General features: G+C 32.8%; 1 protein-coding gene across 2 annotated transcripts in view; it reads left to right on the top strand.

The window, feature by feature from the left end:
• Positions 1 to 27,618, top strand: part of LOC149541565 (uncharacterized) — a 182,886-nt gene that overhangs the window by 101,247 nt on the left and 54,021 nt on the right. For both annotated transcript variants that reach the window (XM_089796774.1, XM_089796775.1), the window contains exons 7-8: positions 11,943 to 12,053; positions 25,964 to 26,333. In XM_089796774.1, the coding sequence (XP_089652900.1) occupies positions 11,943 to 12,053; positions 25,964 to 26,333 (481 nt within the window). The remainder of the gene's footprint in view (positions 1 to 11,942; positions 12,054 to 25,963; positions 26,334 to 27,618) is intronic.

Raw genomic sequence — 27,618 nt, 5'->3', positions numbered from 1 at the left:
TTTATCAAAATTAAATTGTTGAAATAATTTTTAGTATATAATTCATTGAAATAAAACATTTCTCCATAAATTTTTAAAGTAAATAAAGAGATCCACTATCAACAGATAACTTATTAAAAAAATAAAGATCATAATATATTAAATGAACAAATCAAATTTGTTAACTCATTGATCAAAATCTATGAAATTTGGTTTGCCTGCCTGGGACCCTGGTGCGGCCAGAGTTTAAACTGGTTCCTAGTTTGGATCCGGTTTGCCTGTGGGTTCAACCAGGGTTTGAACCCAGGTAGCCTCTTTCGTGTGGATCGAACCAGTGCAGACCTAGGAAAACCTAGTGCAAACCACACACATTTCCACTGAGAAACATTCGATAATGTAGTGCAGGAAACAATTACTACAGAATTCAAATACGATCTTTAACATTACAAACAAAATTTGTTGAATTTCAGATATTTACTACACCAAATTAAACTAGCCCTCAAGATTCTTCCAATATTTTTTTTTTTACATCCAATTGCTGACAATGATTCCTTTGTGTATAGTGATAAATTATATTTTAAAAATTTAAACATTAAACAATATCTTAAGTGAGTTGCAAGCTACTTTATTAACATTTTTCAAGCAGGATGTTATTTAGAAACAGACAAACTCTTTGTATAGTGAAAAAAATAATAAGCATTTGAGGGCTTGAAAAGCGAGAATATTATTGGTGCAGCTCATCCCATTGACATTGGCATTGGCATTGTTTGTGAATTAAATAATGCCTTTGACGAAAGAGGAAGATTTAAATAATCCACTAGATGATCAGAATTCAGTATAAAGTTCCAATTATTTTAAGTCAAAATAATGATAATTGAACTCAATATTATTATTCTAATATTTTGATGTTAATATGATGCTATGATTACAAGTTTGTGGTGTTTTTGTTGTTTTTATGAAACTACGTGACATTCTAATCTTAATTTATGATTATAGGTTGCTTACATATGTGTGTATGTGTCCATATATATATATATATATATATATATATATATATATATATATTACATGTTTTTGTGCTAACGGACCCAAACAAATCCCAATCCCATTTCAAAATTTTGCGGTACTTGAGAACCTATTCTTTGAACCCAGGGCTGAACCCGAATCGACAACTTAGTTCAAAATAGATAACAAATATTTGAAATGGAAAAATCTTTAACAAGTCAAAATCATGATATTGCTATCAAGTTTTAACTTTGTAGTTTTTGAGTCAAACTCATTGACCCATGTTTCATGAGTCACAACAATCCATCTCTCATGAGATTGAGTGGAACGCTTAGCAATCATTGCATCTAGGTGATGCTCAAGAAGTTGGAGCACACATGTTACATCCCAATTTCTGGCTCAATTTTAAATGTTCCTTTATAGTTGTTGAGGCTTCATGGGAAGTTGAGTGATGGATTAAATTAGTTATTCAATGTGCTTTCATGTGATAATGAATTGTTGGTTATTCATCATGTTTTCATGGGAAAATGGAATATTGGTCAATTGTTATGACAATATATGAATTGGAAATGGATGGCTAATATGATCATATGTTATGATAATTTCGACTTTGTAAAATGATAAGCAATATGTTGCTACCAAGATAAATTTTCACTTGCAGAAATGCGGCGGTGGCGGAGGGGGGGGGGGAGTGAGGCATTGCCAGAAAAGGAATTGGGCACATGGGTATCACCTATTATTGGGAAAATAGGTATGAGTGCTAAACCACTATGGCTAGGGATAAACTGCTAGGCAAGCAAGAGTATATTAGGGACGACCATGAGCTAACCTAGTCAATATATGTAATATAAAAGATAAAATCACTAAGCATTAATTAAAACTAAGAACTAATGTGCTACCTTATAAATTGGACTGATCTTAGAGCCTCCTGTAATATCTGTCGTGTCTTAATATAACAATACCATAGTATCTACATATGCTCGCATATGTATATACACATATATGTATGTATGTGTAAATTTGAATGAGACGTACATATACACCCACTTAATATATGACTTATACACAATACGTTGTTGGAATATCACACACACACACATACACACACAGACATGTGTACATACATAAGTGTAGGTAGGTATAGTATGATATTTTTATATTAAGGCATTAGTATGAGTTATTATTTTTCCTTGGCAATAATTTTATTATTTATCATGAGTGGCCACATTTCTATATTATTCATCGGGTCTTATATTGTTCAGTGTCCATTTTAATAATATTACCACATATTTGCCAATGGCCTTTGGTTATATCTTATTGCCACCTTCATACTTTCTTTTTCGTAACTTTGCATGTTGGTGAGTAAGGAAAAGATCTATCTATTTTGTGCGATGGTTCATTTGGAGTAGCATGCAAAAACATCATGGCAAAGTTATCACAACTTCGTATTGTTGCATTGCATTTTCGTATTGCTTTACACGATCTCAATTCGCTTGTGAAATCATACTTTCTTGCAAGCACACATAATTGACATTTCCATTTGCCTTGGATTAATTTTGTGCCTCAAATATTGAATTAGGCATCACCGTGTGTAACCATTGTACCAAGAATTCTCTTGCACAAATTCTCCATACGGTTTCGGATTTTCTACTGGAAGACACAAGAACGAAAGTGTCATGAGAGGCATTAAGGACTATTTCCATTACTTCTCTACTCTACATTTGCAGCCTTGGTCTTGCTTTCAACAACATTTTTTAAAGACCGACTAAGCAATTCAAAAAATTGACATTACAATCAGGTCATGAAATTCTTTTGCTTGTTCATGCGCTTTAAAATTGATATAAGAGGCTTGTAGATATTAGCCTCGAATTAGGAAGGTAATATTAGTATTGATAGAGCCTTGATCTGAAATGATTTATTGTTTTCATTGTATAAGATTGTAAATATGCTCCAGATTGAGCTAACTGTATAAACATCTTCATGTCAAAATTATTATTTAAGTTGGAATAAGTTCCAACAGTTAAGCTTATACAAAGGTATCTACTATATACACTATGAGATAGGAGACATCACTCTTACGAAAAGGCAAGAATAAATTACAAGTATATATCATGAATCTTTTGAAAAGCTACAGGCCTAGGTCAGGTAGAATGCATTGGCTGTAATTATATCATGTTTAGACAATCACCCTAGAAATTCATTAGGGAAGACCAACATGGTCGAGATGAAGGGTGTGTATTGATAACCATGGAACCATGGGTTATCCCTGCATGATAAGAGAGAGAAAAATCAGATACAAATAAGCAAGTAATAAAAGTGTTTAAAACTAAGTTAGCTCAAGGTAGTCTATTGTATAGGTCTTGTTGTCAAGTTAAGTGGTGGGTTGACACTCTAACACTAGGATGCTTAGTGGTTGGACTATGGTGTCCCAAGCTTAATCTTAGGGTAGGGAGGGCCTTTCTCAGTAGAGATTGTGTGGGGATACTTAAGGGTCCGCGATTGGGAGGTTAAGCCCTTGGCAATGCTTCTCTCCACCAGATGCCAAGACAGAGATATGATCTGCATTCAAGTTATCTACTTTTAACGGGTATTTAATTATCTTGTTATTCAAGTTCAATTAAATATGAATTAATCATGTGACAGTTACAAATATTTTGTTTAGCATTGATCGCTTGAACTTAATAGAAAAAGACCTATCTTTCCATTAAGTAACGGTTAGTTACAATTGCAATTATATTCATCATATTTACTGATTGGATACTCCTTCAATTGCTAGTTAAGATATTCCAGTTAAATTGATTGTAACCGTTAATCTCTTTCATATGAACATGTGAATTAGTTGTATAACTGCCTTCTCATGCTCATGAATTATGTAAAGTAACCGTGTTTAATGATGTGATAGCTATTAATTAAGGCTGGAGAATTGGGATGTTATAGTTAGACTTCCTAAGACGTCACTCATCTCAGTACTACTCTAGGGAAAGTGAGCTTAGTCACAGATTTTTTTCTAAGGTTAAGTCCACTTTGCTTGCAAACTCATTTGTAAAACTTTCAGCAAGTGTTGTGCCTTTTGAACCATTCATTACAAGGCCCCTTGAGCTCATCATTTTATAAGTAGGAGATATTTTTGATAGGTAGTAAAATTGTTATATTGCAATCAAGATTCAATTATGTGGGTTTTGTGTCAAACCCATTGTCTATGTTTCATTAGTAGTGGTTCATAAGAACCCATGTCTCATGGAATGAATGGAACACTTAGCACTCATTGCATCTAGGTGATGCTCATAGAGGTGAAGCACTGAGACTTCTTGGGAGGTCTCCCATCTCGGGACTACACCAGCTCAAGCACACTTAATGATGAAGTTTCTCCAAGGCTAACCCACTTTGATTGCGATCCCAATAGCAGATGTAATGAATGGTTCATATGGCAACACTTGTTGAAGGTTTTGCAAATGGGGTTGCAAGCAAAGTGAGCTTAACCTTGAGGAGACTCTGTGGCTAAGAGCGCTTGAGTTGGAGTTGTATTGGGGTGCGTGACCTTTCAGGAAGTTTCAGTGCTTCACCTCTGTCTGCATTACCTTGAGACGACGAGTACTAAGTGTTCCATTCATTCTCACAAGAGATGGGTTCTTGTAAACTACTACTAATGAAACATAGGCCAATGAGTTTGACTCAAAAATTACATTGTCGAGTCTAGGTAGCAATATCAAAACTTGAGTTGTTGTGGAAGATATCTCCTACTTATGAATTGATGAGCTTAAGGGGCTTTGTAATGAATGGTTCATAAGGCACATTACTTTTTGAAAGTTTCACAAGTTGTGTTGCAAGCAACATGGGCTCAATCTTGGAAGAATCTTTGTGGTTAAGCACAAATGAGCTGGAGTAGTATTGGGATGGGTGACCTCTTGTGAAGTCCCAGTGCTTCACCTTTGTGAGAATCACCTGGATGCAATGAATGCTGAGTGTTCCATTCATTCTCATAAGAGATGAGTTCTTGTGTATCGTTATTCCTAAAACATGGGTCAATGAGTTCGACTCAAAAACTACACACTTGAATCCTAATAGCAATATCATAGTTTGACTTATTTTGGAGAACATCTCCTACTTATCAAAGACAAAATCAAATCTGAAAACTAAGTGAATAAATTAATTAACTAATAATAGTTGCCACTTGTCCTCATCCACTCTACCTTTAATATGATAAGCTATCGATTTGAGATTGAATTGTGGCCACTTATTCATGTCTGCAGAAGTCTAATATATATCAAAGAATCATGGTTCAGGTTTGATTAAGTAGATATTTTTTGAATGAGCAAAAAGCATACATGTATTGATATCAAGAGCATATCTACATGGAGAGATAAGAGGTTTGCATTGGGATTAAATAATGATATTTAAATACTGTTTTTGATTGTCAGTTTAATTCTAATTTGCATGCTCACAAATACAATATGAATATATAACAAAGTTACTAGGAGATGGTGTTGAGGAGTAGTATTGCTATTTGTGCAACAAAGTTTCAAAAAAAGGAGACTAAGGTAATTGAAGATGGCATCCTTTTTAATTTTTAATGTTATTTAATCATTTCTAGAAAATATCAATTCATAAAACTTTGAAAACGAGAATGATGGTAAAGTTTAACATCAATACTAAAATAGTTGCTCATTACTATGACCCTGGTTGTCTCGAAGGAAGGGATGCACCATATCCACACTGTAGGAGATGCTCATATCTATGTAAATTGGATAAAAAAGATGACTTCCTGATAGAACATTTAACCATGGGTTAACGTAATATTTAAAAGTTTTGAATCATTTAGTTCATGCTAGCAAATTCTATGTACTCATGGGTGCATAAGATTGGCAATTGCTATGTAAAGTTATGTCTTTTGTGTGAAGTATTCACTAGATCGACGTTGAGATTGATATAGAGTAGTATAGGTCTTGGGGTCAAGACCTATGAAGATTTCCTTCAGATACTATTTCCTAAGGCATGTGGGGGACTTCTTTTTCTTGAGCTGCATGGGAGATTTCTTTGCTCAAATTTTAGCATTTTGTCTATAACAAATCTTTTGCCCTAGTTTATTTCAAAAGATGTGAACATTGTTTTTGGGTGACTTTGAGTCATTGGGAGATGCCAAAATCTGAGTACCCGTGAACCCTAGCAATCTTTGGAGACATTTCAAAGGCAAAAACACATCCTCATTCCTAGGACGCATCCCATGGGTCCAGAGATGTGTCTCCCAGTAATCCTAATATATAGTATTAATTGTTTTAATAAAAACATACGAAACGTCTATAGTTATTTTATAATAAAAAAAAAAAATTCAATATTAAACTTATAAGCTAAGAGCCTAAGAGTATGAACATTGAAACATCTGAAAATCATAATTTATGAAGCTAATACTTCAACAAATGAACATTGAACATTCAGATGAAATGTTAAATCAGAAATTGAGAGGACAAAATTAAAATGCAGTCTTAAGTTTAAACTTGGGAGGTAGTAGATTACTAAATAAATGCTATGTCAATACAACTAAAACATTTATAAAGAGAAAAAGACTCAAGCACAAAAGGAAAAGCCAAATCACCAAATTTACTAAGTAATTGGAACATTCAAATCTGAGGCATTGGTTGTTGGGCATTTCTTCACATCATTTATTGCTATCAATCCTAGATGCTAAACTATTTGGTGTGACCTTTGGCTTCTCTATCCATTCCTTATTTTTCTCCTCTTTTCAAGTTATTGGCTTAGATTTTTATAAAGGTGAAAAGGTATGGTGGTCCTTGGTGGCCATGCGACTTTGTTGGTTTTGGGAATTCCCATAAGTGGACTAAGGGATTTCTTTTTGTCCTTGGTGGTGTCCCAAATGTAGTCTGGAAATTGTAATGCTCCCTGAGTTTGTGTGTGTAATGTTCCGTAGGCCTCCTGAGTTGTACTACAATGTATTATAGGCCTCATTATGGTATGAGAATCAAACATAATGCAACTCTCCCTTTTGAACGATCTTTGGGTGGTCAGACATGGTCTTTTGTTGTTAGTGTTGACACCGACCAATATTAAAATATTGTACGACATGTATGCTAGCACCCTCCTCCTTTGTATGACAATGCCAAGTATATCTATGTACGACATAAGCACTCTTCCTTCCCATGGTGGTCATGTCATACAACACAACCTCTCCCATTGTATGACACAACATATACAATTACTTTCATACGACCACGATAACACAAATACATAGACATATGGTTAAGTATGGGGCCTATTGCACTCAATCCCTTGTACAGTGGAACTATGATATCATATAGGTTTGAATGTGATTGTATGATCACCTCCCTTCTTGGTGTAGGGTCAAGAAGCTATATGACCTTAATGGCCCTCCTTTTGCATGGATTATATAGTCGCCAATTCACCTTGGTATGATATTAATTTGGATGCAAGTATTAAAATGGACACAAAGAACAATATTCAACTCGATGCACAAAAAGACAAGTCCAGAAATTGGCACATGTAAAAGGAAATGTATTCCATTCATCACCTTGGTATGATAATAATTTGGATGCAAGTATTAAAATGGATACAAAGAACAATATTCAACTCGATGCACAAAAAGACAAGTCCGGAAATTGGCACATGTAAAAGGAAATGCATTCCATCCATTTCTCTAACTTTAATTTAGATTTAGACTCAATTTAAAATACTCTCTTAAGTCTATAGTTGGCTTAATCATTACATTCATAGTACTGACAAGGAACCCTCATTATGCATTCTTGCAGTTTTATGGTTCTTGGCTACAACCACATGTTCACACATCTTTACAATAATACAAGAGAGTTTAAACTAAGTCTCATAATATATTTTAACTCTATTGTTCATGGTGTGTGGAAACAATGCCACCCCTTATGGACTCATGATTTGGTGACTCCCTTTGTGACTTGCAAACGTAAAAGACTGATGTTTTAACGAAACAACTTCACCTAAAACTCTAGTGTTTCCATGTCAATTTGGTTTTAAAGCAAGATTTTTCTTATACAGAAAAAATCATTAGTTCATCAGAATCTTTTCAGAAACCAAAGAATACTTATATGGGTTGTTTGCCATTAATTGTATCTCTGGTTATGAACAGCTACTTACTGGCTTTAACCAGTCATAACATCAGGCTTTTCATGCATCTTTATTCGTAATATACCTGCAATAGTCCTTATATAACTTACACTTCATATACGTATATAGGTACATGTTTATGAACTTGTGTGTATATATATATATATATATATATTTATATAGTAAGGGAAAAATGTTATGCTTTCAAGGTGGGTGAGTGAAAGAAACAACCAGTTAGATACAACTGTTCCTCGTGAAAACCATTCTCTCTTTGTGTTATAACTATCATAATGAATAAGACCTTTCCGAGGAGGACACCTATTTCAAGAGGAAGCTCAAAGAGGCCATTGAAATTAACTACGACCCTATTTACCTCAACCAAGATGATGGGTGGTCCTTAAGCCTCGCTTGGCAACCTCTATCAGGCACCATTTTCCTTGAGACCTTGCTCAGTCTTGATGGTCTATTTTGGCTCTTGTGTTTTCCTCTGCACTGGCTTGCTTCTTGCTCTCCCGCCTCCTGCCCCCTCTGCTTGTCCTCTTTCTCAGTTTTGTTCTTTCTCCTTGCCTAGTTTGCTGGTTGTGTGCGTGCTCCCTCCTGCCCCCTCTGCTTGTCCTCTTTCTCAGTTTTGTTCTTTCTCCTCGCCTAGTTTGCAGGTTGTGTGCATGCTCCCCCCACCTGCTCCTTTTGCATGTCACATTTCCTCTTTGTAGCATTGGCTTGCCTCTTTTTCTTCCCTTCTTACTTTTTCTTTCTTCTCTTTGGTGGCTTTTGGATTCTTCTCATCTTGGTGCTTTATTGGTCTTTTATCTTTTCATTCCTATTTCATTTTTTGTTTTTATTTCTTTTATTCATTCTTATATAGTTCTGGTTATTAATTTAATTTCTTCCTTTTTTTCTTATTATTTTAGTTGTTATATATATATATATATGCACATACTCCATTTTATATATTATTATTTATTTATTTTCTTCTAGTACGATTAGTTCTATATCATTATTTCACAGTATTCCTTATATATATATATATATATATATATATATATGTAAGAGCTATGCATTTGTGTTATTAAATTTTGTGCATATATATATATATATATAATTTATTTGGTACTATACTTTATAACTAGACATTGTTTATATTCTTTTCTTTTTGTTGTTTAGTTTTGTGGTTCTTTCCATTCTTGCATTGATTTGCTTCTTATTCCTTTTTTATATTGTGTATAAACTGCGATGTGCCTTTTTATTGCATTCTTGCCCCTCTTTTATTTCTTTTTCCTTTGTTATTTGTAATTCTATTGTATTCTTTAGTTTACTTCATTTTATTTCTTTGCTTATATTTATTTTCCTTTTTTTTGTTTCCTTTATTATATTTTTCATTGATTATATATCTTTAGTTTCCAGTTTTCATAAATTTTTTATATTTAGACTTTTAGTTGCTTATGTGGGTTTATTTATTTTTATTCTCGTCTTTTATTTCTATTTTCTTCTTTCTCTCTCTACTTTGTTGTGCGTGTTGATCTTTGTCTCCCTACCCCTTTTGTTTCTTTTTCTCTAGCTAGTCTACATATCTTTCTTTCTTTGTTATCCTTTGGTCTCATCCTAATGATGGATCATGGAGTGTGATTCAAACGTTGATGTAAAAAGATTTACACAATCGAATCCAGAAACAAAATTTAATATTAGAAATGGATTGTGGAAATCTGATATTTTTAAGGAATCCTTATTTTTACATATGTAATACTTGTAAGTACTAAATACATACCATAACATGCATATTTATAACTTTTGAGTTTTATACTGTCACTGCACATTCATGAACAGCTTAGTTGCATATTCATTATGAACTGAATTTAGACTCCATATTTGTTTATATATCCTCATGTATGTTCTCCCATTTGTATATGTAACACTCAGATTTATGTGTTCACCAATATGTATGAAATACTAAGTTACCATATTTGCTCAAAAACCAGGAAATTCGACATTTGATTCGCTCAAATTTGAATTCAGTTTGAAATCGTTACAAATTCACCTGTTACCATCAGAGTTCCTTGTAAAAATTCGTAGTTTCGAACCCTGGTCGAATTCAGAGGAATTTTGAGCGGATTTGGTTGCTGTCAACAGAGCCTGGGGGAGGAATGTGAAACAACAAATTTGGGCAAATTTCGAGGCCACGTCATCTTATTGACTTGTCAACTCAGTTTTAGGTAGTTATTTACATAAAACCTAAAACGACACTGTTTGGGATTTTCCATATTGCAACCTGCATTTGGCAGTGACAGTTTGGGGTTTTTGGCAGCGGCAGTCTAGATGCGTATGTTTGTTGTTGGCTTGGTCTAGTTCCCATTGGAAGGAGCTCGTCCCCGTTTATTGGCTTGGTCTGGATACTATTTAATGATTTTTTATGATACATGGATATTTGATCACATATGAGTCTATGACTGAATACTGATTAGTATTGTTGACATTGGTGTTTTAAAGTTTTTGAACCGAAACATTTATATGGTTGTGTATTGTGACATTTTGTCACAGTCATACGGAGAAAATTGTTAATATATGTGGTGGTGTATTTTGCTAAATTGCTTTATATTAGCATAGTGTTGTATGAACTTATTTGTTGCAGCATATTTTTACATATATATCAAAAAAATTATTTTAAAAAAAAAATCTTGTACGGATGAACCCAAAACGAACCCAAACCCAGCCCAATTTTTTTTGAGCGAATTCCGAACCTGAATGTCAAACCTGCATCTGAACCAGAATCCGAACCGGCAACTTAGATGAAAGATAATATTCTTTCTAAATGAACAGAGTAATGTAAACACAGTATGCAGCTATAGTGATACTTGCATTCATATTACGATCAGAATAACATAAGAATACGATTGATAGACATGTCTAAAGAATGAATAGTGAAATATATAATGCACTGGTTAGCAGCACTCCCATGCACTGGTTAGCAGCATTCACACCACTGTCATTGCAGCTCCAAATATAATTTTTTTCCCAAAATTCTTTAACTTCCCCTATATAGAAATCAGAAACTAAAATACATCTCCAGCACTTCTCTCTTTATTTCATATAGTCTTGGCACTCAGCCCCCAGAATGAGAAGAAGAAGATGATAGTTTGAAGCAATCCATGAATGAAAGAACAAGGTTAACCTTTCATAATAATGGTATGTCCTCTCCAAGTGAGCAGATTCGCCTCCTCTTTCTCGATTCCAGTAAAAAACAATGACAAATGAACGCTTCCTCTCATCTGCAAGGACGAAGTGGATCCTGCACCCAACTTAGTAAATCATGACGATAGTTAATCCATCATATACATAATATTATAATCATTAACTGCAAATATCTATCACTATAATTATCTAAACATCAAGTTACATAAGTTCATATCTAAACATTAGCCTTCTGAAAAGTCATTCTTGCATGCAAGTTTACTCACACATTTACAAAGAGGTTAAAAGCAAATGTAAGTGAAAAAGTGGGGTGTAAGAGTCTTGGGACAGAGGTCATTTTTCTGTAGTACATACTTTATACCCTTTGTTTTGAATTCGTTATAATGCAAAATTTTATTTGTAAATCAACTGCTTTTCATGTGAAACAATCAAACAAATTCGCATTAATGTCATGAAACAATCAAATAAATTCCCATTAGTGTAGAAATTATTGAGATGTTGCATGACTACAACCATTATTATTTTCAAAAAAGCTATTTGTCATTTCATCTTTACTGGTTTGTGCATTTTGTCTTGAAAAAGGACTGTTTTGATATCAAATTAGACAGTAAACGGCATGGATAGGAATGCTGATTTTGAAGTCTATAATTATGTATATGATGCAGGATTTACTACTTTGTGGGGCATATGCATCAATAGAGGCAGCAGCTGGTAACATTGATTTGGCACGTAAAATTTTTGATATGGCTCTTTTGTCCCTTGATGACCTACCAGAGGTATGCATTTTATCATTTAGTCTATCCACTGCATGAAGATAAGGATGTGGAAAATTCATAAAAAAATGTCATTGTTTTTCTTTCATGAAGTTGAATCCTTCTATTTTCCCAAAACCAGGATTCCTGAAATCCTTAAAATTTAGATTAATAATGATAGATTTTATATTAGACACGATTTTCGAATTAAACAGAAATTTTACCAAAGTTAAAATCAGAATATTAGAACATTGCTCATTATTGATGTAATGCTTTTGTAAGTGTGTAGCACAACATGGCAGTCTAAGGCATGCTTCAAGTAGTGGTACATTGTTTTTCATAATTGACATCTTTGCTACCTTACTCTGTGTCTCAACTTCAAATGTTTAGTCCTTGCTGGTTTGTTTTTGCCAAATTATAAGTTTGTTCAGATGGTGTCCATGTGGATTTCTTCCATTTGTATTTCTACGATTGATATACTCTACAGTTAAAGCAGCTATTCTTATAGAAGACACCCTCTGAGGATTGATGAACTAATTTGTATTTGAGTATGAACAAGAATCTGCTTTGGTGACGGCTTTTTCTGTTTCTATTCAAAATAGGTGACATGGTGGAGGAGTATTATGCCTAGTAGAAATGGTCTATAATATCTTATGTTACAATACTATAAGATGCATCAATAATATCTATCAAAATAATGTGTGGTTTTCATCACTGTTGAAAAACTTTACTGGACAATATCTCTGGAAGCCCAAAAACATATAAAATTTAGGACTCAGGGAAAACATGGGAAATGGCTCGGGGATTTTATCGAACACTATAATATTACATATACATTAATTTTATAAAATATTCTTCAAAAACATGTGTTACTAAACTTGTAGAGGGTACAATGGATTTCTGTTGTATTAGCAGCTATTCTATTAGAAGACACCCTCTGAGGATTGATAAACTAATTTGTATTGGAGTATGAACAAGAATCTACTTTGGCAACGGCTTCTTCTGTTTCTCTTCAAAATAGGTGACATGGTGAAGGAGTATTATGCCTAGTAGAAATGGTCCATAATATCTCATGTTACAATACTATAAGATGCATCAATAATATCAAAATAATGTGTGGTTTTCATTATTGTTGAAAAACTTTACTGGACAATATCTCTGCAAGCCCAAAAAAACTTATAAAATTTAGGGATCAGGGGAAACATGGGGAACGGCTCGGAGATTTTATTGAACACTATAAAACACATATACATTAATATATTAAAATATTCTTCAAAAACACGTGTTACTAAACTTGTAGAGGGTACAATGGATTTCTGTTGTATAAAATCCAAATTAGATTTCAATATAGACCAAAAAATGAGTACAACCTCTAAAGGAGCTACAGTGCCACTTCCACCAGAGTCAAATGTAGTTGTTGTTTCATCTAAAGAGATTAATGGCAAATTGTGCAACCACAGCATCTAAGTTGGCACACTCAAGAGTCATATCCTAATTCCTTCCCACTCTCATTGAAACAAAATCATTAACCTGACAAGAGATCCTAAAAACTAATAGAAATTTGGGAGTGGAGGTCCCAATGGGGTCAAGGGGCAGTTCCCCACATAGGAATTTTAGGCCATTGCCCATAATGGGGTCAAGGGGTAGCATCCCTTGTGTGTGATATCCCCATCCATGCACTAATAATATAATTAGCAACGGAATGCTTTTGTGGTCAAGGAGTGGTAGATCTTGAGCACCTATAGGTAGGTAGAAGTAAATGTACATAGAAAATGGATAAGTATAGTAATAAAATATCTGGAAGATCATGAAATCTTATGAATAGGACAATTTTCTTTGGTACCATTGTAAGATATAAGTCAAAGTCCAAGAGGAATGATGTCTACATCCACACCATCAAGGCAATGATCGTCTTTCCAAAGAGAGAGTAAACAACATGACACCAAATAAGGAGAGCATTGGATGAAGACCATTAGTCTCATATGGAGAAGATGCAGGGGATCAATATCATCATTGGCAGCTCATCAAGGAGACAATTACCTCTGAGATATCCTGAGCATCTTAAGAAAAGAAGAAGTTTTGAGCATGAATCCTATTATGGAGATCGGTTGCATACATCAGATGAAGAAAGCTTGTTAAGCAATCACCATTGTATCTCAGTTCTAATACTCTATATACAATTAGAAGGAGATCAATAATCAGGTGTTCATTGCCAAGATATTAATAACGGAGGACTAATTGAGAGCCATGTAAGCATCATCATGGAATTGCAGCCAACAATGAGAATTCAACAAAGGGACAGCCAGCATACATGAAGACAAGACAGCATTGATTAAGTATATTTAGCCATGTTGATTAAGGCATTTACGGTAGAAGAAAGTAGTTATCTTGTTAAGTATAGATTAAAGAAAGAAAACCTTAATGATAATTGATATAAACTAGGGACTAACTAATCAAATGACAATCATCAAAGCATTATTAATGACCAATCAAGCACCTTGGCAAAGCGGCAATTTGTAATATCAACGTAACAAAAAGTTGACTAATCAAATAGTTAGTTATGATGATGATTTGTCAAGCATATTGATTTGGTTAATCAATGATTAGTACCAACATATGAATAATCTATATTGTGGGCAGCAATTATGATAATCCATATCATTACCTATGGAATTATAAAGAGGCATGAGTTAGAAGATTAATGGCAGTGATCTATTATTATGACTTGAGAAGAGAATGATTAGTGAGAAGAAGACTAATTGGTATTTATGAGATAACTGATTATATGTTATGTGGTGTGATTAGCATATAAGGGGAAAAGGTGATTATGAATAGACATTGGATATGTATTTTGGGGTGCACGCTATCATTCTAATTTGCAAGATATAAGAAAGCGATCAAACTCACTTCAGCCATAATCATCAGAACCTTTAATCTCTTTCTTATCCATTCTTGGATCTGCTCAATTGAGTGATTGCCTTCTTGGCATTAACCGGTTGCATAAATAAACTAAGTTACTGATTCAGATGCGGATTCCGGAAGCGGATACGAGATGCGGGGATTTCTATTTTTTTTGGATGCGGATGCTGGAGGAAACGTGTATATATATATATATATATATTTAAAATATATATATATATATACACACACACACATATATATATATATACATATATATATATATATATACATACATATATATATATATACATATGTATGTATATATATATATATGTATGTATATATATATATATATATATATATATATGCAAATAAATATATTATAAAAAATGATATTATTATTGGGACCTATTTGCTAGACAGTCTTCTCAATACACAGGTGCTAATCTGGAACAACACCAAATCTGCCAGATTCTCCAATATCGATGGTCTCCTAGTACAAATTTCAAATCGGATATAATAATTGTTTTTATTATTGACCTGTATGCATGCTCTGTTATCGGGACCTGTTTGCCAGACAGTCATAGAAAACGTTTTTAATAGTTCTTTTTTTTACTTTAATGCCTGGCTAGGCCCGTGGATGCTCCTGGATACATCCAGAAGCCTTGGGATGTTGGCAGGAAGCCAGCCGTAGGCTCCTGGATGCGTCTCTGGCTTCCAGATGCATCCAGGAGCCTGCACCTGGCTTCCTGCCAGCATCCGTAGGGCTTCTGGACGCATCTCGCATCCCTCTGGCTCCGATGCAGAAGCCTCTGCCTCCCAAGATGAATCTGTATCTAAGTAAATAAACAGTAAGATCAGAGGCAGCGCCATTGTTGCAAGGATTAGTCGATTATATCAGACATAACAGCATATTCAAAATGGCACGAGCATATTGACATATTAGATATAGTAAGTATAGCTATAAACAATAAGTAGAAATCGATTGCATGATTTGAAAGATTGTATCGGAGACAGAAAATCAATTGCTATAAGCAATTATAAAACAATATTATAGCATATCTTTTATTGCTATTAAAATAACCTTCATGTTTCCTTTTAATGCTCACTATTGTATCTTATTATATCTCTGTAAATATTAGAATGTTTCTAATATTTAGTATAGTCTAGAATAGAATGTTTCTATTCTATTCGACTCTCCTCTTTGTATATATAGATCAGTTTGATCTCTGATTAATTCATTCAAATTCTCCGCCATTTACATTTGTAACATGGTATTAGAGCTATTGCTTCAAATGGTTTTGAATAGTTTATAATTTCTTTCGAAATTATCTGCTCTAAATTTCGAAATTATTTCTGCCATTTTCTCTACAACCCGTCTAGGGTTTCTGTTCTGAGAAATCTGAAATTCATTCTGCAAATCCCGAGTTCACGTTTTTTAAATCGCAGGTTTCTTTGGCTCACGTCTGATCTTCTACAAATCGCGGGTTTCTACCGTCATTTTTCTGCAACTCGCCGTTTTTTTGCAACTCGGCATTTTGTGTGAGTGAAAACATGAAGGTTATTTTAATACCCCCCCTTAATGCTCAATCTATTTACTACACCAATAGATCCCCTGAATTTAACAAACTTGTCAGGACCAAGGGGTTTAGTGAAAATATCTGCTAATTGCTCTGAGGTAGGAACATAGCGTAACTGAAAATCAGTCATTCAAGTCAGAGAAAGCTATTGAACATCAAAGTCTTGCATACCCAAATCAGTCATATCAGATCTAGCTGTTTTCCTCTTATTGTACTGGGTGTAAATATATAAGATCAATTCATCTAGCATATATGATCACCCAAGCAAAAATAACAGCGATATTGATATTAGTCATATAATAAGGACAACTATCCTACAAAGTGATCTAATATGTATGTTATTCTTGAAAGACATTATTCATTATCTATATCTTATCAGTTACGCAAGTTTATAGGTGCTATCATATATTGTAATTCATAGTAAGAAAAAAGAATCCAACGTAATTGTCCCAAGTTCTCAAGTTATCCTAAAAGGGGACATTAATAAGGGATGGTTTGGTTTTGGTGTAAATGCCCCTAATGGGGTTGAGGGACAACACCTTGAGTACACTCCCTTATGTGATATTGTGTAGGATTGAAGAGTAGAGCCCTTACTAACATGATCAAATCAAGGCCTTGAAACCATACAAATTGCATTGCCTATCTCAATCTCTTTGCATGCCCTAAGTTGCCAATCACATGGGAAAATATGCTGAATTGTGTTTTATTTTATAGCATGCAAGAAATCGCTTCTAGTTTTTAATTACAAGCAAGAATGGACAAGTATTAGGGAAAAATTGTAAATTTATTTTCATTTGTGAGTTCTACACCAAAAAATTGCCACAAGTTTTACAAAAAATTGTTGGCAAGTTATTGCCCAAGTAACTTGCTTGGTGATTTGGCTTGCAAGTACTCAACAAGATTTTCATTTATGGTTTCCATAACCAAAAACACTTTATTTGATATGAAAATGACTGGATTATATGGTAGGTAGATATGGCTAGGGAAAAAGGGTCTTGGACAAAATGCACAATTGCAATAGATAGAAAAAATATACATGCATCAAGGTTAGCCTCCCAAAGGGTATTAGACACTTGTACAAGGTGGAATGGGGTAGAAAGGTGACAAAATATGGGAATATGGGAATGTATTAGCTACCCATGAGAATTTTAGCTAGAAATGCCTCTATTATGAGTAAAGACATGATATTAAGATGCATAAGCATTTGGTTTTGTTTTTAAATTCCCCACCATAATGAGTTTCTAGTGTTAATGAAAGTAATGACGCATTTTTGAGAATAGAAAAGCATGTTCTTTTCACTTCAAAAACTCCACCATATGCTTTTACATGTCCAAATGCCTCTATTGAAAAAGTATAGACGGGCTTTTGAGATGCAAAAACACATATAATTTAAAATACATATGCTTTTGGGCTAGTAATGACGCATTTTTTAGAATAGAAAAGCATATTCTTTTCACTTCAAAAACTCCACCATATGCTTTTACATGTCCAAATGCCTCTATTGAAAAAGTATAGACAAGCTTTTGAGATGCAAAAACACATGTAATTTAAAATACATATGCTTTTGGGCTCAAATTCGCCACCATTATGCATTTAAATCATAACTCAAGTTAAAACAACACAATTATGGACTTTTAGAATGCAATAACATGTGTTTTGGGGTTCAAATTCCCCACTTATAGGTATAAGTTAGAAAAGGTCTATAATAATAAGATTTAAATATGCAAAAGCACATTAAAAACCTCACTTACATAGAAAAATATGTTATTACGTATGAAAAGCCCACCTATATGTATTTAGGACTTATACTTTATTGGCGGTGGGTTTTAAAAGATGATTTGCCTATTGATGATGTGCATTGAGTGATAAAGTTCCCACCTTTATGCATTTTAAGTGTCTTGTGTAATTAAATTTAATAAAAAACTATAGTTTTCAATAGAGTAACATGAAAATAGACTTAACAAGACTAATTTTCATAAAACATTAACAACTATGGTCAAATCAACTTAGAATGAGCTGAAAAATTAAAATGGATGCTAAAATTCACAATAGATATTAAAAATAAGATTATTTTGTGCAATTGCCAATAAAAAGCCCACTTTTGGAGGATTTTTAAACAAGACATGTTGTTGCCTTGAAAACCCCACCTTTTCCTTTAGAACTCGATCGACAATTCTGTTTGAGGCCTAAGTTAGCTTGAAACGAGTGGAATTCCAAGGTCTACTATCCTTAAGGAAAAAAAAAGATTCAAAACTATTTACAACAAAAAGAAAACAAAGAAAAGACAGGAAAGCTACTAAAAATTGAGTGTTTGCAGTCAAAGAAGAAAAAATCTTACAAACATGTGGCGATTTAACTTGATGGAAACCTTTAAAAAACAACAAATAATGTTACATAGTGCACAATTCAAGAAAAACAAATTGCTTTCATGGCGCTTTGCCAACACATTAAAACAAAGAGGATGCACCTACAAATTCATGAGGAAATTCCGTAGGGTTGCCACAATTTTGTGATCTCAAAATTGAGGACAACACAGGGGTATTTAGATCAGCTGTTAAATGGATTTCTTTGATTGTGTTGGTGTATATTTATTTTCTTGTATTTAGATTATTAATTTTATTCACCTAGACTAGGATAAGCTTCCTTGGGTAGGTATCTACTTATGTAGGTTGTACATGTGAAATATTCCTTTGTAATATCCCACCCGGGGTATATAACCAAAATTTTCAACACAATTCTCGAATTTAAACAAAAAGATATCATGCCATAATTTTCAGATTTAAAACAACAAATGAACCAGCAAATTTTCATGAAAGAACCTCAAGATTGTTATTGCATTATAAAACAGCCATACAATAACGAGATATTCAAAGTCCAATCTTAAATACAATTATACAGTCAGATAGGAAAACTCAGAAAGAACCTATAAGCACAATGGTGAATTCCGTTTCGAATCCACACCAAGCTAAACCAGATTGACATTTGATCAACTGAGAAGAGCCTGAAGGTTTCCATCCTTTGGTATCTTGTGAAAAACTGGAACTTCTCAATTCCTCCAAGAGATATCAGAAATCAGATCCAAATCAAAACATTAACTAGCATGCCCAAAATGGGTCTCCTTCCTTCTTTTAAAGCATCAATTTGTGACTTTTCAGCTTCCACTCCCTGTCCCTTGTCTTTTTAGCAAATTGTCTTTATGTAACCCCTTTTATAATATTAAATTGACTTAAATAATTTTGCATTAGGTACTCCATTAGTTAATTTTAATGAGCTGATAGGCTTTTAATTTGGGATTTCCTTTGTATTTTTTGCCCAAAAAATTTGTAATGTCGTAAAACTACTTTAAAAGTCACAAAACAACTTTTAGAAACCCGTAAAACTATTTTGTGACAGTGGAAAAATCTATTCACGTTAAGAAAAGGATGTCCAACATTATATAGTTTTAATTTTATTTCAATTTTTTTTCTTATCTATTTTTAATGAGTAAAAAATTATTACTAATTATCTTTTTTATTAATCAAGTCTAAATTTAAAATAAACAGTAAAATTGTATAAAATAATAGCAGAATTGATAAAATTAATTCGATAAAACCTAAAAATCATGTTTTTAGGCAAAAAAGATATATATGCTTTTTTGATAAATTATAGTATAACAAGTTTATTTCCTTTTTAATTTAATCTTTCTTATAGCAATAGAAGCAAAATTTTTAAAAAAAAAAACAAATAACTATTACAAATTTTCTTTTTTACACTAAAAACAATAATATTCTTGAGTGAATAAAATAAAAAATATATAAATGCAATGATAACATTTAAAGAAAATAAATTTTAATAATATCTTTAGAGCTTTAAATAGCAAATTTAAGATTACTTTTTTATATTAAGAATTACATAAATACTTTCTCAAAATTTTTGTCTTTAAAAAAATAACTATCATTTGTTTAGTTAATTTAAACAAGCTTAGTATACTAAAGTTAGATTACTTTTTTTTAAAAATAAAAAATTAAGTTAATATCTTTTTAATACTTCTATTACCATAAAAACAAATATCGTGTATTTAATTAATTAAACAAATTCCATAAAATATTCATTAATAAAAAAGGTATGTTGTTTTTTAACTTTATCTTTTTTTATTAATCAATTTGAAAAATAAAAATAAACAATAATATTATATAAAATAATAGCAAAATAGATAAAATTAATTGTATAAAACTTAAAATTTATATTTTCTAGGTAAAAAAGATATGTATTAATCAAATGAAATATTAAATTGTAAAAAAAAAATCTCATTCGAATTAAAATAATATCCTTGAATGAATAAAATAGAAAAAAATCTAAATGCAATGATAATATCATCACATTTAAAAAATAAATAATAATAATTTGGAAAACTTTATATACAAAATTTAAGATTATTTTTTATATGAACAATTAAATAAATAGTTTCTCAATATTTTAGTTTCATAAAAAAAACCATCATCTATTTAATTAATTTAAACAAACTTAAATTTAAGATTTTTTATATTAAAAATTAAATAATTATTTTCTCAATTTGTCAATAAATAAAATAATCAAAATAAAGTATATTTTTCATTAAATAAAATAATAAAAATAAAAATAAACAATAATAAGATATCTAAATCTCTAGAATACTAAATAAAATATATTTATATGAAATAAAACAAATTCGTATTATTGAAAAAATATATATTTTATTTTAATTTTGGCAATAAAACTAAAAAAAATATTTTTTTAATAATAAAAATATCAATATAAACTGTCTATTTTATTAAATAAAAATACAAAAATTAGAGTAAATAATATAAGACTTGTAAATCTCTAAAATAATAAGTAAAACAAAACATATCTATTTTTTTTTATTTTTAAATTTCCCTAAAAACTATGCATAAATCTTGTCATGTGTTGAACTTCTACCTATAAATATAGGGTCAAGAGTATTTCAAATAACCAGAAATTTGAAAAGACTCACATGCTAAAAGATATTTGACATATTCATATGAATGAAGTTCAAATTGGATTTTTAATTGTCAGTATTTTGGTAGTTGTCTATTTTGTATAGTGTTTAGTATCAATTGTTCATTCGATATACTGATTACTGCTAAAATGAAATAGCTGCTGCAAACACTGATATTTAGAGTTTGTGAGTTTGTGTTTCAAGGCCCTCTGAATAGACAAAGATATTTTGTCAGAGACAACTTGTCATTTGGTAATATCTACGTATGTTTTAGAGTGTAATAACTTTTTTAGGTTTAAATTAGTCCTCTAATTGCAATTGTTTTGAATTCAGTATTAGCAACTAATTATTACATGGATAGTTGGCTTTTTTGGGTGTACCAACCTTTATTTTCCTTGCTTTTCGAACCTTTTGATTAGGATTTAATGACTTTGTATGTAGAATGTTTCATTAGTATCTCTATGATTGATATCAAAAGTAGATTGTGATAGACACTTGGTTTATTTTAAGCTAACTTCGATAAGAATTATTTTCTTGCAAATGAGAGCCTTTAAGCAGTGTTACTCTGATTTTCTCTTTTTATTACATCTGCAGGTTTGCAATTATGTGGAAAGATTATGGCAGTTGGTCATCAAAGTGTTTTTCAACCTCCTTTGGGATGAAGGGGAGTTCCATGTCCAAGATTGGATACAAACGTGTGGGAAGGGTTCACTCAATAGTTTTCAAAATATTAAAACATTAAGTGAGCAACTACAAAACATGAATGGACACTTCAGTTTATGCTATAAATCATTTTTTTTGATCCCTATAGTTTGTTTCTTCCAATCATTAGGTTTCCTATGAACAAAGTAAAAAGGGTTGAAACTTTAAAAGGAAAATCAATCTTGCCTCAATACATCCATGAAAAATGGCAAGGGAGACAAGAAGGCTTTGTCTTAGAGGCACCCTTCAATGTCACAATGAAGGAGAATGGACTTGATGCTCCCTATAAATTTGTGAAGTGAGATAGTGCATGGTGGTTTTCTTTGGAATTTTCACCAGTCAAGCAGGATGAGATACCTTTCTTTTTCTTGTTTCTTGAGTTATTGGGTCCATCTGCCATGACAAGAATTTGTGGCAGAGTAACTTATCTATTGGGCAACTTTGTTTTTCATGCCATAACTACAAGAGCCAAGAAAGTTCTTTGATTGGGGCAAATGATGCACAGATGTAGGAATTACTTGGAAAATCTATTTAATTTTACACTGTTGGGCATATTGGTAGTTGAGTTAAAACATTTATAAAATTGCCTATCGGCTATTCCCTTGCACCTTCTATGGCGCAAGTGCTAGTATAATTTTGGGTTGGCTTAATAATTCCTTAGTGTCCCAAAAATGGGACGTTACAACTTTCTCTTGTTTGGTGGAGACATACAATAAATGTGGTTACCTATCTTCTATCCTATGTTGGTTGTATATTCACATCTCTTTGTGGCATAACCTAATATACTCACTTTTACTTCACACTTTAGCTTTTTTTGTAAATTTATTTGCATCGATATTTGATTGGCATTCAATTGCATCCTTAGAATCTGCAATTGTGATTTTGCTATTTTGGCTTTTCCATGCCATTAGATTTTGGGAAATTCAGGGCCTTAGAGGAAGGGACATCCCTTTCTAATGAGCACCTAGGTTAGTGTGCAAGGGACATCTCTTTCTAATGAGCACCTAGGTTAGTGTGCACAAAAGATGTTTTGACACAAGATAATCATCTTTCTAACACGTACATTATAGTCAGAAGATGTAAACAGGAAATAACATGCACCAATGAAAGCTTTCATAGTAGAGAAAAAGCCTGCTATGCATATTGAAAGGGTAAACACTTTTTCAAAAAAACTTTTGCTTTGGGGCATTTTGAAATTTTACACAATCCTTGGGTAGAAAGCCAAGCTAATATAAATTCTTGCCACTAGTGAAGCCATGGCAGAAAACAAAAAATATAAATAATCATATTTTGGGCTCCACATGGTATATCCTCTTTTTGTGTAAAAACCCTGTCTGGTTATGAGTAATCATACATCAATTTATTTCACTAAATCAGTAGTTTGACATTTAGTCAAACACTTGGCAAGGAGATTGTTACTACTGGAATGAATTGAACTGGCTCTCACAGCTCAATTGGATGATAATATTAATTCTTGTAAATGTGTTCTTACTTTACAATCTTTCAATATATGGACTTTGATTTTCTTTTGATATAGCTAATGTAAATAGTTGAGACATGACAATGAAACCAAATTCTGAAATGATATATGCAGTTCAACTTGATAAACATCAACTTGCAATTTATTATTCGAACTCCTAAATTTAAGATATGCTCTCGATATAGATAATGAGAAATTCTAAATTCAAACTACTCAATGACAATTCTGAAATTCTGTAATATATCTATTGGCAGACTATGGTGTAAAATATGTACTCGATTTTACCCATAGGAAGTACCTGAAGATGCATGTTAGCAGCAGCCCCAAGAATCAGCTCTACTCTCCAAAACATGGGTGATGTAGTGTAGAAAAAGGTTGCCCAACAGCAGCCTAATCGACAAGTCTGGTCGTTCAACAAAATGCTGATGCAACAGGTGATTCTGGACCAGAATTGAGTCCCGACACACGCCCAATGCCAGATTCCCTAGCCACTGAGAATTCAGTATGCAGATGCCCAAACTTCAGCATATAAATACATCAAATAGCTGGCTTCACTCGACAGTAGTTAGAGAATCTTGGCCGCTCAAATTCACTACAATACGTTCCAATTAACATCACATCCCAACAGCAAATAAAATGGTGTCCAACAATCATACAACTTTAATTTCTCCAGCCACGATATGCATAGCAAAAGCCTCACGCCAAACACAGGATGTTTGGGCATTGAAATAGAAACCCTCGCCACATACAAGAGGAATGAATGCTTAGGAATCAGAGAATAGAGACATCCAATACCAGAATGTAATTCTAACAGCTTCTACTTCAATAAGTCTTTCAAGCAACAGCAGTAACAGTAAAGAAAGACTCTCACACAATGTCCAGAATTCCATCCACTACAAACTCTCAGCACAAAGACTTCTTCCAAAGCAACAGTAACACAGAAATAGAAGATTAATAATTCTCAGAAATCTGATTCACAATACCTCAGGTGTGAATTGTCACTTCTCAGAATTACTACACCAATCTTGCAGACACATATAATGACAGACAGGAGATGTGACCAGTGAAACCGCTATACTTAAGCAGTGATTTTAAACATCAGAAAATCAGAGACCCATACACTTTGCAACTCAACGATTAATAAATCAATAAGAGGTCATGCAATTTATTACTTTATTAATTGCAGGTAATGACCAACTGCTGAAGCCACCCACTGCACTGCCAAAAATAGCAACTGCCGAAAATAGACTTACTAAAAATAGTAAGTCCACAACTGAGACCCCCAAAACACCTTGTCAGCTCACCAGAGTCGCTATGATGAGCTAACTCCTATCAACTATGCAGACTTGCCAAAATCGAGGACATTACATTTTGTTACAAAAAATAGAGGCATGAAACATGAATGAAATTGCAAAATAGATGTCTCTCAGGTATAAAGTGGTATTTGTCATTCCGTGTAAATCTGGTAAGGGAAAATGGTAGGTCACCTTATGAAATAGCAACCATGCAAGGTTCTAGAGTACTACAATTATCGACGAAATTAAATTTTATCCTTAAGGTTCATGTAAATTTTAATTTATTTACGAAGAGCTAATAGGTTTTAATATTGAAGCTTGTATACTAAAGACTAGATGTATATGTTACGAATACAGTAATGCTAATTTTGGATACAAATGTAACAATTACATGCATATGATATGTACTTCTCATGGGGTATCAGAGAGAGAGAGAGAGAGTGCTAATTATTTGAAGGACTTAACAGATTGTGTCAATCCTTTAGCAAGGTGACATTCTAAATGGAATGATCAAAGTCCTTTGACAAGGCCACTCCTAACAGGGTGATTAAATTCTCTAACTAGGTCACATTTAAAAATGTGTATTCTATTGGCTTTTCTATTGGAATATGAACATTTTATTCTATTGGCTTTTCTATTGGAATATGAACATTTTTCTTTGCACCCAAAGCTTGTTTAACCATGTGAAAAATTTACATTTCAATGACAATAGGATGAAATCAATAGATACTATCCTTTTATTATGCAGCTAATGATTGGAAATTGCTAAGGACATCAATATGAATGGAAATATCATGGTTTTACTAGAGCCTCCATTTATATAATTGAACATTTTTCTTGTACATGTTATGCCCTTGAATTTATTTTAGAGTTTTTAAGATCAATTTAAAGTGATTGTATTATATAAAAATAATAGGTAAGCACATGCTTGAGACAAACTCAATGTGTTGGTCATTCACTATTCAAAAGCCTTATATCTTCTCTGTTTTCCCTTCTTTCAGGATTGTCGGTCAAATGCCCCCGTTTTATATCTCTTATATGCAGAGGCAGAACTTGCACATCAATACAGTGTTGAGATGAACAGTTCTAACTCTTCTCGACAACGTGTGATTCACATACTTTCTTGCTTAGGGACTTGTGGAAAATACTCAATGTTTTCATTGGCACATCAGGTTTCAAATACTCAGTTACTAAAAGCACGGAGAGGGTTTGGAGAGCAGTTATGGCAACTGCGCTCAATGTGGTCACATGGGGAAATAACAGAGCAGTCTACAGCTTTGGTTGTTTCAGCAGCTTTATTGGAAGAATTAACAATTGGATGGGAAGCTGCAGCTAGAGTTTATAAAGATGCTTTTTCAATGGCACTTCCAGGTCTGTAGAAGTCTCATTCATCTTCTACCTAAGTCAATGATTAATTGGGAGACTCTTGCATGCTTATAAAACATATCAGTGATGTTTGGTTGGAGGTGCTTTTGGTAGTATGATTTTGGGGGAAGTTGGTTAGTCATTCTTTTAAAGATTTCTGCATGTAAATTTTCATTTTTTTTCTTGTGAAATTTTCAGTTTATTATTGATAGCAGGAAACAATTTGTGCACTCATCTCATATGTATTTTTACTCTAAAGCAACATTCTCATTGATTTCCAAATTATTGATTTGAGCTAACAGATGTGAGCTTTAAATATTACCCTAACAATTTAAGGACGTGAATTTAGAATCTTGTGCCTTAGTCGTTCTGCACTCAACTTGGTACTGTAGGTCTATAACCTATTAGAAACATTTCCTATCACCCCCTTGAGTTGATTTTTCCCTTGTGTATGGCTTCTATTTCATGTAAATTTCTGAAACTTTAATTTTAATCAAAGTTTGTTCCCTTCCTATTTTACTAAAAAAACCTAGAACATAGCATGCATAGGGTAGAATATGTAAATAGATTTTACCCGTGATTATTAGTTGAATCCATAAACTGAACTTGGCAAGTCCTGCCAAACTTGTGAGTTTTTCTGCCTGATGATTACTCACAATTGTCTCGTTTGTTTGGTCCTGCAGAGAAACTCAATAAAACTTATCTGAAGTTAATTATATTTCGAGATTTTTCTTGCAGATTTGTTCTGTTAAAAGAAATTTCATGACCTTGTTAAAACCTCTGTTCTTTGTAGTTTATGTTTTTGGGAAACTGATTGGCATGAAGTGGTTGTTGAGTGATTGGAAGATTTGTTGATGGTTGGTTGAAAGTGATAAAAAGTATGGAAAATGACATGCACCAAGAAGGTCCCTGCGGTGCAAAGGTCTTAATCTAAGCCTATTTTTGGAAAAGCACCTGGGCCTGCATGAAAAAAAAGTGGATTTTTTCATTGTAGTTGGACTGAAATAACAAAAGCAGTATTGTCCCCCTATTTTTATCAATTAAATCCTGGGTAATCCAATTCCATTTGTACTTTTGGTTTCCCATGTCAATGCTGGTAATGCTAGTATGATTGAATTAGATTTATGTTCTCTAATGTCACTCTAATGTCATTCTCTGTGTTTATACCATTATTTAGAATTGTTTTACGTGTTTAGGTAATTTTTTATTTACCTTGTTTTTGTAGCATCCCAAGTGTGAGCCAAGGATTTAAGATGTGGATGTGTGTGTACACACACACATAATTTTCTAG

This window comes from Cupressus sempervirens, chromosome 8 (assembly GCF_028749045.1).
Source record: "Cupressus sempervirens isolate cs-2001-9-10 chromosome 8, ASM2874904v1, whole genome shotgun sequence".
NCBI classification, from domain to species: domain Eukaryota; kingdom Viridiplantae; phylum Streptophyta; class Pinopsida; order Cupressales; family Cupressaceae; genus Cupressus; species Cupressus sempervirens.
Note: the sequence above shows the minus strand (reverse complement) of the source record. Positions and strands in the feature narration are given on the sequence as shown.